This window comes from Pleurodeles waltl, chromosome 2_1, assembly GCF_031143425.1.
Source record: "Pleurodeles waltl isolate 20211129_DDA chromosome 2_1, aPleWal1.hap1.20221129, whole genome shotgun sequence".
Classification (NCBI taxonomy): domain Eukaryota; kingdom Metazoa; phylum Chordata; class Amphibia; order Caudata; family Salamandridae; genus Pleurodeles; species Pleurodeles waltl.
In genome coordinates this window covers 532,695,280-532,712,804 of record NC_090438.1, presented here as the reverse complement: position 1 = coordinate 532,712,804, position 17,525 = coordinate 532,695,280, and the positions used below count along the sequence as shown (strand labels likewise).

General features: G+C 42.9%; 1 protein-coding gene across 1 annotated transcript in view; it reads right to left on the bottom strand.

The window, feature by feature from the left end:
- The window catches only part of LOC138259982 (rho GTPase-activating protein 6-like), a 560,497-nt gene extending 554,254 nt beyond the window's left edge, over window positions 1–6,243 (bottom strand). Inside the window, exon 1 of the mRNA XM_069208018.1 lies at window positions 5,862–6,243. Within this exon, the coding sequence (XP_069064119.1) occupies window positions 5,862–6,164 (303 nt within the window). The 5' untranslated portion in view covers window positions 6,165–6,243. The remainder of the gene's footprint in view (window positions 1–5,861) is intronic.
- Between the last annotated feature and the right edge of the window lie 11,282 nt (window positions 6,244–17,525).

Below are 17,525 nucleotides of genomic sequence, written 5' to 3'. Positions count from 1 at the left end.
AAAGGATGCTGTGTCCTATGGACAAAAAAAGGGTTAAGCAAAAGGAGGCAGAATTCTGGGGGAATATTAAGAAAAAGACGGTAATTTTCAACAGCATTTCTCTACATAAGTTGGCATATGATCTCCCATTTGCAGAGTATTGTTTCCTGAAGGAGGCAATTTACGTTTATTGCTCGGTTGACAAACTTACAGCAAGCTAAAGCCACTTCACATTCTGCCCAAGCACATCCTGTTATGACTAGTAGCACAACTGAAACTCACCATCATCGGACCAGATGGCCCTTCCCCCTCAAAAAAAGAGATTCATATTCACTTCTCTCTACTGAAGGTTATTCCATACTAATAAAATGATACAACCCTAGGTTGTAGCTGTTACTGACAACTTTCTGGCCAACAGAAAATAAAATGTGTTTGATGCAGCAATTCGGAGCTCACTTATGCCACTTCTAGGCATGGAAATAACGTTACCATTGGCTCTTTTAATCGTGCTCAGTTTATCAACCCTCGAAAAAATAAAGGATTAGTCAGCTTTACTGGGACTTTAATTTGTGGCCGCTAAAACACTTCATGTTTTATCGAAATGTGGTCAATACACTAAGCCATACTACCAGATATGACAGAGCAAGTTAAAAAAATAAGATTTTGTATAGTTTTAGGGACGTTTTAGAGACTGAGGAAATATACAATCTGGAAACCGTATGGAACAATATTCGGCATATGGAACATAAGAACAGTTACTATGTATTTTATCTTTTTTCAGTGTTTTTAATTGCACCAAAATGCGGATGGCTGCCATAATGGACTTTTGCTCAAATAGTTTGCTGCTATCATTCATTTAAGATTTGTACTTGAGCTTTTAACTCAGCTTTTCGTACAGGCAAAGCTAACAGGAAGTGGGTTTGGTCACCTACATCAAAAGGGTGTCTGGCAACACGCATTTCACGTTATTGATTTGACCGCATAACTGTTATTTGCTGTGCAAGTTAAAAAGGAGAGCACATTGAGTTGGACATTTTTGAACCAGCGAAAATCTCAAATGAGTTACCTGAGAAGATGTCTTAGAATAAAAAGTTTACAAACAACATGTGTCCTCAAAACAATTTTAAGCTATGTAAGTCCCGTCATAAACAGAGCGCTTTTGTGTGATTGTTTTAATGTGTCTGCCGAAGCAGCCGAACGCTTCTGGATCGTGTGCTGAGCTTACTAACTGGACTTCGTTTCTGAACATGGCACATTGCCAGGCAACCCAGTTTTCACGCCCAGTCTAGATGCTGTCATTTTTTTGGTCTACCTCAAAAGCGCAGCTGTCCGTTGACCAATTGTTACCAATTCGTTAACGCAAACATAGAGTGGGGTTTTGGATCGGTCCTGAGGAGTTACACTCTACGTAATGCTACTGGCTGTTTGGTGTATCGTTCCACCTACTGATGTATGCTTCCTTTTGAATGGACGAGGGACTACTTTACATCGGAACAATACCGCAATCATCACACTGTTTCTCACGTACAATTCATTACAGTCTCTATGCATCCTAAAAGGAAAGGTTTTTCCTCCGATAATCACATTCTTTTGCTAGGCCTAAGCGTTTTAACGTTGGTCCATAGGAAACTAAAACAAAGAAATACTCACTAGTATACTCCAACAGCCGGAATTTACAGAAATAGGCCATTGGGGTTAAGATTACCTCGCTCAGGAAATCAACATAAATAATTCACAGTATAACAATTGTGTACCGTGAATATAAAGAGTTTCAACTAAGCAGTGACCATGAGTTTTAGATCAAGCCTCAAATTGGAGCATCATTTTGAGTGTTATTTCCCTGACTTCTACAAAGCTAACAATTGAGCTATCATTACAAACAAATCTGGGTAAGGAATATTCAAGACACTGAGCAGTATTACCAACAGTAGAAAATGTTATCCCTGACCACACCAATGTTATGTCCCCCTAAGGAATCGCATATATTAACTTAGAGGGAACAAATGGTTATAAGCTGCTTGTGAGTTCCACAAGGATGACTGGAGCTATCATAACTGTAAAATAATTTCAAGAACCTTAGAATAAGTAAGTCCAAATAGACATTTTTTAATTTATATAGAATCTTCACAATATTTGCAATAAACCTATTCTAAACATTGACAAGTAGAGATCCCGAGTTTATTAAAGTTGTTTCTGTTCAACGCACATAAAAAAACATACATACAAGAGACACGAGACAACTAAAAGAAATATTTTCAAGCATTCATTTCCATAACAAGTACTACCAAACATCAGAGACAGGTACACACATCAGAATCTCATCAGTAAGCAATCGTGTGGGTTTTGCAAGCCATAGTACATCAGCTAACTTTCAGTTCTATCATACCACACAACAAATGAACACGTTTTTCATAATGATACTAGAAGCAGTAAGTAAATAAGTAATCAGAAAACTGACATTTTGGTTTTCCATGTCCCATTCATACCAATGCTGAGACGCATTTTCGATTAAGCTAGTACTTAAATGTAAATCGTTTGCTATTAAAATCTTCACATAGGTAGATTGTAGTGATATTTGATCTATTCTTCCAGCAGCTGGACATATGCAAAATGAAAATTATGATAAACATTTAACTCAATGTGGAGGGCCTTCCACTGATAACAAACATACGTTTTACCGTTTTTGATACCTTTTGATCCGCTTGAGCTAGAAACAATCTTTTTAGTTAAAATCTACAGATTATGCAGCAGACGAAGAAGTATGTGGTAAATATGGCAAAACCATAATTAGTGAAAGAGCCACAGAATTTCATAAATCCAGTGGTCCTGCTTGCAAACCCTTAAGCAGCCGCTCAGTACCCCGTGCTATTGCACTGTGAAGCCTAAAGGATACATTGGAATCAGGCTTGGTAAACCCTTAATAGGCCATGAACTTTGCACTCTAGCGTCCATATATTAGCAAAACCTGAGATGAGACATTCCTCTGTCCCAGCTATCCTTCTAGTGACTCTCTCACCCTACCCCGTACTAACTGTGCTCTACGACATACAAGATAGATTCACTGAAAACAACGCTTCTATCCCTTCAAACCTGTGAATTACAGAACCCTCTCCCCATGCTGTTAACCTTTTGTGGCCGAATTTATTAGTGCAATGTCCTCTAATGTGTACTGCTAAATCGTTCCATAATTAATCTGAAGAGATTTCTATTCAGTGATGCCATTGTCTTGAAAACTCTACCGCCGTGGTGTCAGCTTGTTAGTCTGCTGTCGATTATACAATGTGTACTTCCATTCATAACCTGGTTCATGAGTACTGCTATTTTGGTCATAAGTTAAAAGTCAAAGGCATATGACTCACTCAACCAGCTGAGAAACTGCACACCACAAAGTTCTCCACAAGCTCAGACACAACAGACCCATCCACCGATCTTCCCACTAAAACAACAAGAACCATCACTAAACACTGAGCAGTCCAGACCAATCTTTACACAGGCGAGATAGGGTGGCACAGGCCTGCAACTTCCATCAGTGGGAATACTCAGAACCCAAGCTTAGAGGCACTCCTCGGTCTACAGAGCGTCTTCCTAACAGGTCATCCCAATGTCAGAAAGGCGCTATACAAAGGCTTATGACATCTTAACATAATGCACACTTGCTACGAGGGACCTCGGATCACTAGTACTACTGCTGGCCCTTCACCTTTTGTTGGACGTGAATCCATGAATCTGAAGACTTTTCAAAATACTAAAACGGCAGTAACATTCTTAGGATGGATAGCTTCTTATCAGCATCAACATTCAGTCCTGTTCAGGGCTTTAAGTGGGGCAGGGTCCTTTGCGTCCCAGGTCCGGTAGTAATGCGCTCTTTGTATGCCTTCATGACTTTAGTCCTAAGGTGACGAGCGATTGGATAAAAGTGTTGATCTAAGGAAGGAAAGCACCTACTGCTTCAGAGAATCCATTTAAGGTGCAAAATGTCTCTTAGTGTATGAATCCCTACCTTAAGCCCACATGCCCCTGATACGTGTCACTCGAATAGAAACACAAACTCAAAGGCCAAGCTGCCAAGGAACCAAAGGAGGGGCTTCTGCGGTTCAAGGGGTACACCAGTGAGGATTCTGAGAAGCAGATTAGTCCGGGGGTGTCCTACTCTCTAACAATCACTGAGCACATACATGTCTGTGTTATCCAAGTAGAGAAAAAGCTCAACCCCTCGGGCTATTAAAAAAAATAGCCAATTAGCTTACCTACGGCTATCTGTGATGTGTCTATTGCGTCAACGACCTATCATTTCAGCACATTTCAGGCTTCAGCGAGTTTAAAATATACCTGAGAAACTCCTGTCCTGGGGGCAGACAAACGGCAGGAAGCAAACTTTAGACACCTGTGTCTCGCACTCTATGAATCAGCGAGACCAGCAATCACAGCAGGAGTACATGATATTAATCTCCTGTAAGACAGCACACAGGATAGGCCAACATGATATTAATATCCTGTAAGACAGCACAGCTGATAGGCCACCTGCACCAGGCGATTCATTGATTATTATAATAAGGCAACTCTTCCAAGTAAGGGTCAGTGCACGGCTCCTCCATCTACAGGGCTTGGCAGCTCTAGATTCAGCTGCACTCAAATGCTGTGGATAGCAGCTAAGCAAGCAGCGTGCGTCACAACCGAGAGTGGAGGGGCAGAGAACGTCGCTCCCCAAATACCCTCCCCAAATACCCTCTGGCGCGCACCGGGCCAGAACTAACAGAAGAGCCGATGAGGCCCCCGGGAACTAAATAATATTCAAGAGGGCACAAATCTTACAAACATAAACGGGAAATGGCCTGGATTGGCATGGCCAACGCAAAATGACGTCACGTGGGGTGACACATGACAGGAAATAATGTAACCTCCATATCATAGCCCTCGGGATCAGGCGTATTTTACAGCCACAGAGGAGATGGAAACATTTTATATAGTACCTATTAAAGTAAACGTATGCATAAAATGTAATAATTATTGACACACACCACGCACTTATGTTTGGTAGCTTTACATAGAGCAGACAGGACTGTGGGTGAGAAAACGCTTCCGGAATGAGAAGTTTCGTACAAAGAGCAGCCAGGAAATATAATACACGTTCAGATGTAAAGTACAGGTTCATAAGATAAACAGTATCATACCACACATGCTGTTGTTCCCATGTCTGTGAAAGGAAAACACTGAAGGCTTCAGAAGACTATATTTTAAGGAAAAACGCATACAGTGATTGTGTCATTCGTTTACTTGAAACATAAACGAAGTACAATCCTTCAGCCCAATTACAAATAAAATAAGGCAAAATATATAGTTCCTTCGCAAACTACCCATATTGAATTATCTTTTATTAAGCAAACACGTCAAGTTGATAATATGAAATGCCACAAAGGCAATGTGATGTTTAGGCCAGCCCCCTGACTCCGTGCCACTGAATGACCCGTACACCACTGGATTTCTTTAACTACCCTAATGCATTTTTGGATTTGTAGTCTCATTTCACTTCACTGGAACCAAATGGAATATCAAATTACAACGACGTATAAACACGCACAGCTCTGGTTTCTTCTTTCTCGTCAAACTATAAAGTGAAAGGGAAAAAGAGGGTCTAGGAAGAAGAAGCCCCTGGGTGTCTGGGGATGGGGGAGTGAGAAGGGAGCCGGGTGTGCTAAACAATTTAACAGAATTCGAACACAGGTCAATGATTACCAAAGAAGTCCCTCACCTAGTCACCTGGACATTTAAACAACAGCCCACGTGCAGAGTGACAGCGCGTGGCAGATTCTCACCAAGGGAGTTTGACAAAATACCTCATACATCTTCACAGACAGCTGCAAAGGAACGCGAAGGCTGTTTACCTGAATGGAAAACAGATGCCCGATGTTCCACTGGCTGAGAGGAAAAGAAGAAGGGAACCGGCTGCGTCGCTTCGGTGTCTTTCCGCACCTCAGAGCGGGCTGCTCTGCTATTCCCTGAGCCCCCAAACAGGTCCAACAGAGCGGCTTCAAAGGCGCCTTGAAAGTTTCCTCGGAAGGGGAAGAGCGGGAACTGCAGCTGCAGCGGAGCGAGCCACACTCCCCATCTGGAAAGAAGGGACACGCAGCGGACGGAGATAGAGAGGCATTTCCTGCGCTGCCAAAAGGACTGTCTATAAACTCCATGTGTAGATGCGAGGGGGCTGGTGGGGCTCGAGAGAGCCCGCAGGGTTGCTTTTTAAAGCAACAGTGCCTCCTGTTTCCCCCAGATGGGCTCCATGCATAGCGTTTGAAATCGTATGCGTTGGTACTGAGGCAAGAGATGAAAATGACGAAGTTTCCTTCTGTGTGGAGCTGAAAAGCCGGGCTTTAATTGAGTAGTACAGTGTAAATGCTGTCACTTCACAGTACGAGCGCAATCCATTGAAGGGGTAGTACCTGCATTTCCTAGATGAACGCCGACACTGTTTTTCCGCAGCTGTTGCCGCGCATCAAGCGCACACCCCAGTGACCTCCATGATGCAAATGAAACATAACACAGAAAGATTCCTGAATTATAGCGCCGCACATGTAAAACAGTGGTAGGAGCAACGTGTAAAAGGGAATACACCGATTTACCGGACTTGCTCCTATCAACAGAGACCTTAACTTTTTGAATGTATCAGATGTGTTTGGTACATGTCATATTTGATAATGTCACCGAAGTGACACCACGCAATCTTTGACCTTAGTGTTTCAAAGCCAGAAATATCATAAAAAAATGAAATTGCAAGCATATCCCGGCAACAATGTTAATATGGGAACCTGTTTCGCCAGTCAGCATGTTTCTGGATGCTGTACCCAGTGCATGGTTAAGCGTCCTCAATGGGTAGACCCCACAGGCGTTTCTGGTCACCTTGATTGAAGAGTGTTCAGCCAACAGCGTGGAACGTCAGACAAGAATGATGGATGTCAGACCGAAGAGTAAAGTACTGAGCACATCAAGGCAACCTTGCACCTATTCCTCTGTCAAATCGTAACCACGAGTTTCTGAAAAGTGATGTGGACACACCCTTTAAATTGCCCTTTCCAAGATGGTGGTCTGTCCAGAGAATTCTTTGTGAGACTCCCATGCCAAGATTTTCTTTTTGAGATGTCAGTTACTGTTTGAATCGTGTAGAAGGAGCCATTAACAAGTGATGAATGCACATCAACACTTTGTTCTCATATTATTGTCACATTCTTCACCCTTTGCCACTATTTTTGTCCCTCACTTTTAGGTGCCATCTACAGCTGTCTGTTCTAGAAAACCTATTGTTTAGAATACCAATACTTAGAGTGAACTTTGTGTCAGCCCCCTCGGTTTAATTTATTGGCTTTCTTGTCAATCTAATTTAGTTGCTTGTTATTCGATGGTTTTCCTTCCTATTCTTATGCTTGCCCCTCTTCTGGAGTATCACTTCCTTAACATTTTTATTATTGGATGACTTGTATCATATGAAGCTCACATCAGGGAACTACTTTTTTCTTTTTTTGTCAGTATTCCATAGGAGTGCCTGTGCTTTCCTGCTCGCCCTCCTCCATATTCTGCTTCCTCTGCCACATCTCCACACTGATATTTTTTCTTTTGCTTTTTTAACAATGCTTTAAGAACAAGCCTTGGCGAAGCCAATAGTTGGCACCCGCATTATAAGGTGGTGGTTCAAACAGTTGGATCTTGTACTTGACCTACTTCTGGATATCCTTGTATGGCTTTTTCCTTTTTCTTCATGTCAAGGGGAGTATGGTGCGCCTTGCTTATAATGTCTGTATTAATCTTCAACCTCAATAAAGAGTTAACCACTGGGAATGAGGTTTGCACCCTTTCTGTTTTTTTAGATCTCCTTTCCTGGACCATCTTGAAGAGCCACCTGAAAACTTTCACAGTGTTAGACTTGGCATCATTGGCATGGTCTCCCCTAACTTTTTGCCTCTACTTCCCAAGTTGATTATGTGTGCTGGACTCTGTTTTGGATGTTTTTGTTTGCTCTGGACACTTTACCACTGCTGACCAGTGCTAAAGTGTAAGTGTTCCCCGTATAAATTGAATGTGTACATTGGCTTATCCATGATTGGCATATTTGATTTAGTAGTAAGTCCCTAGTAAAGTGCACTAGAGGCTCACAGGGCCTGTAAATCAAATGCAACTAGTGGGCCTGCAGCACTGGTTGTGCCACCCACATTAGTAGCCCTGTAAACATGGGTCAGACCTGCCACTGCATTGTCTGAGTGCAGTTTTAAACTGCCAATTCGACTTGGCAAGTGTACTCACTTGCCAGGCCCAAACCTTCCCTATTTATACATGTTAGTCACCCCTAAGGTAGGCCCTACGTAGCCCCTCGGGCAGGGTGCAGTGTATGTTGAAGGGCGGGACACATACTTATGTGTTTTACATGTCCTGACAGTGAAATACTGCCAAATTTGTTTTTCACTGTTGCAAGGCCTATCCCTCTCATAGGCTACTATAGGGGCTGCCTTTAAATATTATTAAAGCACATATCCCCTTTGGGAGCAGATAAACATGTGGAATTTGCGGTCTCTGAACTCACAATTTAAAAATAAATCTTTTAGTGAAGTTGGTCTTTCGATCGTGTGTCTGAAAATCCCACTTTTAGAAAGTAGGCATTTTCTTGCTTAAACCATTCTGTGACTCTTCTTGTTTGTGGATTTCCTACCTGGGTCAGTTTGACAGTCAGGCTGTTTACACCTCGCCTCTAGACAGTGACACAAAGTGAGCTGGGGTGTAGCCTGTATATCCTGATGGGCCACCTCGGCTGAGGGGAGGGGAGAAGTTGTCACTTAAACCTGAAAGGGCTGTGCATGCCCTCACCCAATGCAGTCTCCAACTCCCTGGTGTGTGTCTGGGGCCTGGCCTGGGCAAGGCAGGATCTTGAAAACAACAGAGACTTCTCTTTGAAGTAGGCCTACTTCAAAGGCAGAAAGGGGTATAAGACGAGCACCCAAAACCCCTGAACATCAGATTACTTCTGGAACCAAGAGGGAAGAGCTGGAAGCTGGAGGAGGAGCACTGCCCCTTTGCCTGTGACTGTGCTTTGCTGAGTTGGCCTGCAGTAGCTGCTTCTGCCTCAGAGAGGACAAAGACTGACTTTTGTGTGACTTTCAACTGGTGAAGAATCTCAAAGGGCTTGAACTGAGCTTGACTCCTGTTGTTGAAGTCTCAGGGACATCAAAGACTTCTCTCTGCCAGCACTTGGGCTTTCTGATGAGAGTCCTGCATGCCAAGTGGTGCCCTAACCTGCCTCTGGGACCTTGAAAGGGGCACCTAGTGGAAACGGACAGAAATCCACGAACAGACCGCTGTGCGGGGAAACTTTTGATGCACCACCCGCCTCGTGGCTAAAAAACGACACGCCGGAAGCCTCGTGGCTAGCATTAACGCTCTACCTGCATCACGGCTGGAAGAGCGATGCAACGCGGCTGGAGAAACAACACATAACACCTGCAGCGGCTGCTGTTAATGATACAAGCCCCCATGCAGAGCGGTTTCTTGACAGATTCAAATCTGCTTGACTTCAGGCTGGAGCTAGATGTCAGTTGCCAGTCTCCCGTTTGGGTAGATAATCTCTTTCTCGCAGTTGACCGGAGTCATCAACTTGCAGACCCCAGAAAGATGAAGCTGAATATTTAGGTCCTGCCGCCTTGCCCAAATGGTGATGAATTTGACTTTTATGCTTTGCTTTGAATATATTATATATATTTGCTGTGTACATTGCAACTGAGAAGTACTGTGATATATTTTGCTTTCATTGCTGCGACTACTTTTACTCTTTTGAACGTGTGCTTGAAATCTACTAATTCGTCTCTCAAGAACTTGTGGGTGGGGAAGAATTAACAACAATAAAGGTCTTCTTTGAACTCAGAAGTACATTCCAGAGAGGTTCTGTAAGCTCCGATAGGAGATATGTAGGAAGGCAGAACAAGGGCACAATGCAAAACATTTTGTATCATGCAGGTTAACACGCTTTCACATGGTGATCCAGGTTTTCAAACCCCTTTCTGGCCTTCAAACCAAACAATAAACTCAACAAGTGGCTGCAAAATCAAAACAGGTCTCAACAAAATCTGTCCAATCTCTCAAGCAGAGCGGCAGTTGCCACATTCACATGCAAGACTCATCCACATAAAGAGAAGTTTAATATATGCAGAAATACAATAACATATTGACATAAAATCTCCAGCAGTATAGCCCCTAAAAATGACCTTGCATAACGTTTAAAGCATCTAGTTTATAGTCTCATGACAGACAAAGGAGAGCCAAAGAGCAATCACTGTGTAGACAAGGCTGTCCCTTGCACCAGTGGAACTTTAGAAAAACCCCATAGAAATGGATTCTGAATGATAGTGTAAGAACTCTCTAGTGCCGCTATCTATGGAAAAGTTTAATAAAAGTGAGAGAATGATCCTTCTACTGTTAAATGAAAGCAAATGAAAGATAGAGTTCAGCAGAATATCTGATCTGAAAGGTCATCTATTGTAGTTTATCACATAAATGAGTGAGGCTTCTTGACCTCAACTGCTAACACAGATCAGGCCCATAGGGACCCTTCCCAATGGGTCAATGGTGCTGGAGCAGTTTCATACTTTGCAGGAATCAATGCTCATTGAGGTCAATGGATCTTTGGGCCCTGCGTAGGATGTGGTAAAACCAAGCAACAAACTTTCACTACAAACCAATTAAGTTATACGATATGACCATAGTGGCCATATAAGGAAAACCCCAGTCAGGAATAAAGTTAAGGGATTTATTACAAACTCAGTCCTGTAGACAATTCACAACACAACGTTATAAAGATACAGAATCACCAAGGGTTGCCCATGGAGACAAAATAAATTCAAACAAACCAACTGCATTCAACAAAGACTATGCAAAACAACAACAAGAGAACTTGATGTACAGAGTATAAACGTTGCTTAGTCTTAATAAGTATCAAGACAGTTTCAAATCATCAAAGTTCAATTTAGCTGGGCACAGGAAAAAAAAACCTAGAGTTACCAAACCAAGAGAAAATGTGTGGGGCAATGCACATGTGCACAAAAGACAAAAAGAATGCAAAGGGAAAAAAAGAATTTGGAAAAGCGTAATCTAGGGCAACAACTACTAACTAAGGTGGGGAAAAGGGGCAAGCATCAGCATGTCAGAAGCTTGACCAAGGGTCTTCTGTGAGGTTTAAGAAGAAAACCTTTAAGTCTCTGCAAGGCATTTTAGAGGGGCAAAGGCAAAGAGTAAGATACCTCTCCAAAGGATACAGCATTCAGGATACAGGCTTCTCATTTTCAGGAATCTCAAAGTCTCCGGACCAAAGTCCAACTGGTCATTGATATATCAAAGTACATTCAACAATCTGATTCATTCAGGACAGCAGTTCATTTGATGATAAAGGGGCATCATCCAGTAGAAATCATTCACATGACTGCAAGTCGAAACAATCTCATTTCTTCCCAGGGCTGTCATGAGAACATCATCCATCTATGTAGCTCCACAAAAGATTTAAACAAATGTTTAAATTGATAGTCCACAGCCCAGGGTGTTCAACGTTAATGGTTGAATTTGTGCCACTCTTTATGTGTAAAACAACAGAAATCGATTACCAAACTAGTCTTCTCATGGGAACGAAGTCTGAAAGAAAAGTTCACGGTAACTGAATGACTTGACATTTTCTGCACTGTCACGAAACACAGGGCCTAGCAGGCATCACTTAGGCTAATACAAGTTACTTGATACAGCACATTAATGCAACAAATAAAACATATTTCAATAAGTAAACTGTAAACTTCTGCATTTGTTATTCTTCATTAGCATTCAGGTTACAATAACTTTAAACGGAATGATGCTGCTAATACATTTCAGTCAGTTTAATATAGAACTTAATTTCTCTATTTTAGCATCCCTATTATATAATATAGAAATTCATTATTGTTTCAATGCAGACTATAAATCAGTTACATTAATATCAGTTTAATCCTTTGAACATTTATTTTAAACTTTAATACCACCAGGGTTTCTAAAGAAACCCTGGTGGTAATAATGAATGTACCTTTAAATGACCTCTCGGTGCTTAACGCTACAAACTATTAGTGTTTTGATTAACATAATGCATAAATTGTCACATGTAGATGACTTCTGTGACACGAGAGACAGCACTAAAGTTTCTGCATCATCAATGGTATTGTAAGCCAAAATCAAAAACACAGTGCTAGTCACATTCATTGAGTTGTGGTTGGGCAAGAGAATTTTAAATAATGACAATTAATGCAATTAACAAGAAGAAATAAATGGGTAGGTCTTAGATAAAAAGCTGTATTTTAAAAAGCAAGTGAGAGCACTAGGCTTTCACTTTTACCATTGTTAAGGTTGAAAGGCTGCAGAAAGCATTTTCCTTTTCTTTTTACAAACCCTGGCCTAGGTCAGAAATGTGAAATGTTAAAATTTCAGAGTCACAAATGTGCTGAGAAGAGCATGATCTAATAGAACATGTTAGATTTCAACCTTCCCATTAGTATAGTTTTCATAGAGTATAAAAATGTATTAAAAATGTTTAGTTTAATTTCTTTAACCGGTTCTGTGCCGCGGACATAATGGTTATGTCCCGCGGCCCAGTGCTCATGTGCCGAGGACGTAACCATTACGTCCTTGGCACTGAGCTCAGAGGGAGCGCTAGCGCTCCCTCTGTGGGCTTCCTTCCCACCCCCCCAAGGCAGGGATGGAAGGGGAAGCCCTCCCCCCTCCACCCCCACCCCTCTATAATCACGTCAGCGCGTGGTCGTGCTCTGACATCATTACACAGTGCCAGTCGCACTGGAAGCCATTTGCTTCCAGTACAAGTACAGAGAAACAGGTGAGTTTTTCCTCCGGCGGGTGGGGATTGTAAACAAAGAGGCACCGGGGGAAAGGAAAGGGTTTTCCTTTCCCCCGGTGTCTCTTTGAGCATTCCTGCTGCCCGACTGCATTGCGATCGGGCAGCAGGAATGCCCACTAGACGCCAGGGATTTTTAAATTTTTTATTTGTGCAATGTTTCATGTTTGGGAGCGGCCCCTTGGGCAAGGGTCGCTCACGTTTGGGGGGCATGTTTGTGTGGCCATTTAGATCGGCCTAATATTTTGAGGCTGATCTGCCCCCAAGGGGGGCAGAAACCACTAGACGGCAGGGATATTTTTTTTGGTCAAATTTCTCAATTTTGTTGTTTGGGAGCAGCCCCTTGGGCAAGGGTCGCTCCCATTTTGGGGGCATGTTACCTGAGGCCATTTCTGTCCCCTCTTGGGGGCAGATCAGACCATTAATTTTAGGCTGATCTGCCCCCAAGGGGGGCAGAAACCACTAGAACACCAGGGATTTTGGTAAAAATGTTTATTTATGCAGGGGGGCACCCCCTTGGGCAAGGGGGGCATTCATCTGTTGCCCATTTCTGCCCCCCCCTTGGGGGCAGAACGGCCTATTATTTTGAGGCTGATCTGCCCCCAAGGGGGGCAGAAACCACTAGAACGCCAGGGATTTTTTTATATGTTTATTTTTGTGGGGGGGTGTCCCCTTGGGCAAGTGGCACCCACCAAGGGGGGCATTGAACTGTTAGCCATTTCTGCCCCCCTTGGGGACAGATGGGTCTATTTTTTTTAGGCCCATCTGCTCCCATGGGGGGCAGAAACCACTTGGACACCAGGGATAGTGTGTGTGTTAGTGGAGGGGGGTGGCCCCTTGGGCAAGGGTCTCCCCCCTTTGGGGGCACGTGTACCAAGGCCATTTTTGGCCCCCCTTGGGGACAGATGGGTCTATTATTTTTAGGCCCATTGTCCCCAAGGGGGCACAAGCCACTTAGGCACCAGGGATAGTGTGTGTGTGTGTGTTTTTTTTGGTTTGGGGGGTGGCCCCTTGGGCAAGGGTCGCTCCCCGGGGGGACACACTACTAAAGGTATTTTCTGCCCTCCTTGGGGCAGATAGGCCTATTTTTTAGTAGGCCCATCTGCCACTATGGCAGAATCCACTTAGGCACCAATTTCTAAATGCTTGATGGTGGGATGTTTGTCAACTGACAAAGTGTTTGCATTTGTGATCATTTTTTTTTCCTCCTTTTTGTTCTAGTTCAAAGCTTGTGCTTTCTTTGCTGTGGCTCCTTGTGGTTTTGGAGGTGGTTGACCTGCGGTTTGCATAGTTGCATGTTTTAGGTAAGCAAAAACAATTTACTCCAAAGGAGTATTGTTGCCATGCATGAATGACATGTTTGTAGGTGGTGTACTAAATGAAGGTTTGTGTGAAATTGTCCTTAGATTTGTGCACAATGATATTTGTGTTGTCTTATTTCTAATTTGCTTTTCTTTCTTTCTTTTTAGTGGGACATCATTGATGATTGCTGTGTCTATGCAGAGTAGTTGCTGGTGATTCAAGCTTTTTCAGGCAAGTGAGCGGTATAGTTTTTGAGTTTATAACTCTTACTAATAAACTATACTTTATTACTTATCTTATACAGTGCTGATTGTTGGTGGTGCATTTGTCCAGTTAATTTTCATAGGAAAGATCATGGCTAGCCACAGGATGACCGCTCAGCAGGTGGTTGGTATACTTTTTGAGTCATTGTCTGATCATGATTATGAGACAGACTCTGTTTCTGAGGCAGAGGAGGAAGTGAGAGATTCTGGCAGTGAAGTTTCTGTCGGAGAGGAATCTTCTGATAAGGAAGCCACACTCAGTGCAGATGAAGTGCCTGTTATAGAAGAGGACACTGATGTGCCATTAGTGCAGCAACCTGGGGTTGAAAGGTTTCCCGTTAGAACCATGAGTCGTAATCGGTATTTGCTTCTTCTTAGGATGCTGCATTTTATTGACAATGCATTAGCCTTGCTACAAGATCACCCTGATTCTGACCGTCTTTTTAAGATTAGGCCTGTCCTTGATCATTTTGTAGATCGGTTTTCAGAGGTCTATTTTCCAGGCAAAGAAATAGCTGTTGACGAGTCTTTAGGTCCTTTTCAAGGGTCGTTTGGTTTTTAGGCAATACATTCCTAGCAAGAGAGCACAATATGGAATTAAATTGTATATGCTGTCTGAAAGTAGTACAGGATATGTGTATAATTTCCGTGTCTACACTGGTAGGGATTCCAGTATTGACCCCCCTGGTTGTCCTCCCACTTTTGGAGTTGCTGAGAAAATTGTGTGGGAACTTGGTTGACGACTGTTCAACAAAGGTCACCATTTGTATGTAGATAACTTCTACACTGGAGTACAGTTGTTCAAGGAATTGTTTAGAGTGGACACTGTTGCTTGTGGCACAATTCGTTGTAACCAGAAAGGCTATCCAAGGGAGCTTGTCTGTAAAAAACTTGAGAGAGGACAGTGCAGTACCTTGCGGAATGATGAGCTGCTAGCTTTGACATTTTCAGACAGGAAGGATGTCTACATGCTAAGCACCATCCATGATGAGAGTACTTCCCCCGTGACTGTTTGGGGGCAGGTTGCTGAAGTGCACAAACCTGGGTGCATTTTAGATTATAATAAGCACATGGGAGATGTAAATAGAGTTGATCAAAGGTTGGAACCTTATACTGCTATTTGTAAATCTTACGTTTGGTATAAGAAGTTAGCAATCCACCTCTTCCACTTAGAAACTTTTAATGATTTTATTGTGTTTAAGGATAGGTCTCCAGAGTCAAAGATGACACTTGTGAAATTTCTGAAGTCAGTGATAGAGAGCCTTATTGTGGTGGAACAGGCCAGAGTTCCTAGAGAAGCAGTGGTGGAGGATGTGGCTAGATTGAAAGATCGCCACTTTGCTGAGCACATTCCTCCCACACCCAAAAAAGACATTCCAGCTAAGAAATGTAGAGTGTGTTTTCGAAGAGGTATCCGGAGGGAGACTCAAATGTACTGCCCAGATTGTCCTTCAAAGCCTGGGCTGTGTGTGGGTGGTTGTTTTAAAAATTACCACACCCAGAAGAATTAATGGGAACAACCATGAGGTGTAAACTGCCTGTTTGGTATTTTCATGTGTACAGTTTCATGGTTGGCATTTCTGTCATGTACTTAGTTAGAGCTTTTGTGTTTGTAATTTTGTAATTATTTCTAATTAGTTAGTGGTTTCTTTGTTTAAAAAAAAAAGGGATGCCATTGTGTGTGGAGTGGCACTTGGCTGACGGTGTACATAGTGTACATATTGACTTGCTGTTGGCTACTGCAACACACTGCCAGCCAAACACAAGTCCACACACTCCCATCAGCTGGTGTGATTGCTGTATCAGGCATATGGGTGTATGTAAGTGATGGGCCCTTGAGTGGCGCTGTCTGTCGATGCGAGTGTTGTAATGTGCTGGGCCCGTGGATGGCGGCGTGAATGGTTTTGTGCATGTCATGTATGAAAGGTGTGAATGGACCTTAAAGCGGTTGGTGCCTTGCCGTGGCTTTACAGCTCACGAGCTGTGAGTCATTGGTTCAGTTTTTTGGCCTTTCAGTTATTAACAGTGCATTTCATTTTTGTGAAATCTGTTGTTAATAAAATTTGATCCACTGAACCATCACTCACCCTTGTGCCAAATATAACCAGTATGTGAGGTAAAAATGACAAAACCTGCTCCGCTGTAACCAGGCATCGCAGCACACCTGTGACACGCTAGGTGCCTCGGGTGGGACCCCGATGATGAAGCATGCCACCAACTTAGTTGGTGGGTGAGGGGTCTTTTTAACATAACCTTAGTGCATTTATTTTCACAATTTTAGTGTTTGGAACATCACATAAGTATGTGGACACACCAAAATGGTCTATTGCAAAACTACCTATGTTTGGGGAGGGGGTGGCAACTGTGGTTTTCGTCCCGGGTGTGGCCTTCATCTAGGGAAACCTACCAAACCCAGACATGTTTTAAAAATAGACACCCCAAGGAGTCCAAGGAGGTGTGGCTTGCCTGGATTCCCCAGCATTTTCTTACCCAGACTCCTCGGCAAACCTCAAAATTTGCATAAAAATCATATTTTCCTTATTTTTCTTTGTAGGATCACTGCTGCAGCACAAATGTCCTACCACCCAGCGTTACCCTCAGTCCCCCAAGTAAAATGATACCTCACTTGCATGGGACCCCAAAGCAGAGTCAGCCTAAAAGATGTATAAAAGAAAAATATGTGCTTATCAACTCGCTGTGCTATCCCCTCAATCTTTACAAGTTTTTGGCCTTTTTCTGTTGCAGGCACCTGCCCCACCCCTACAAGTGAGGTACCATTTTTATTGGGAGACCTGGGGAAAATTTGTGGCTCCTCTCAGATTCCAGAACTTTCTGTCACTGACATGAGAGGAAAAAGAGATTTTTTGGCCAAATTTTGAGGTTTGCAAAGGGCTCTGGGTAACAGAACCTGGTCAGAGCCCAACAAGTCACCCCATCTTGGATTCCCCTAGGTGTCTAGTTTTTAAAACTGCACAGGTTTGCTAGGTTTCCCTAGGTGCCGGCAGAGCTAAAGGCCAAAATCCGCAGCTAGGCACTTTGCAAAAAACAGCTCTGTTTTCTTTGTGAAAATGTGATGTGTCCATGTTGTG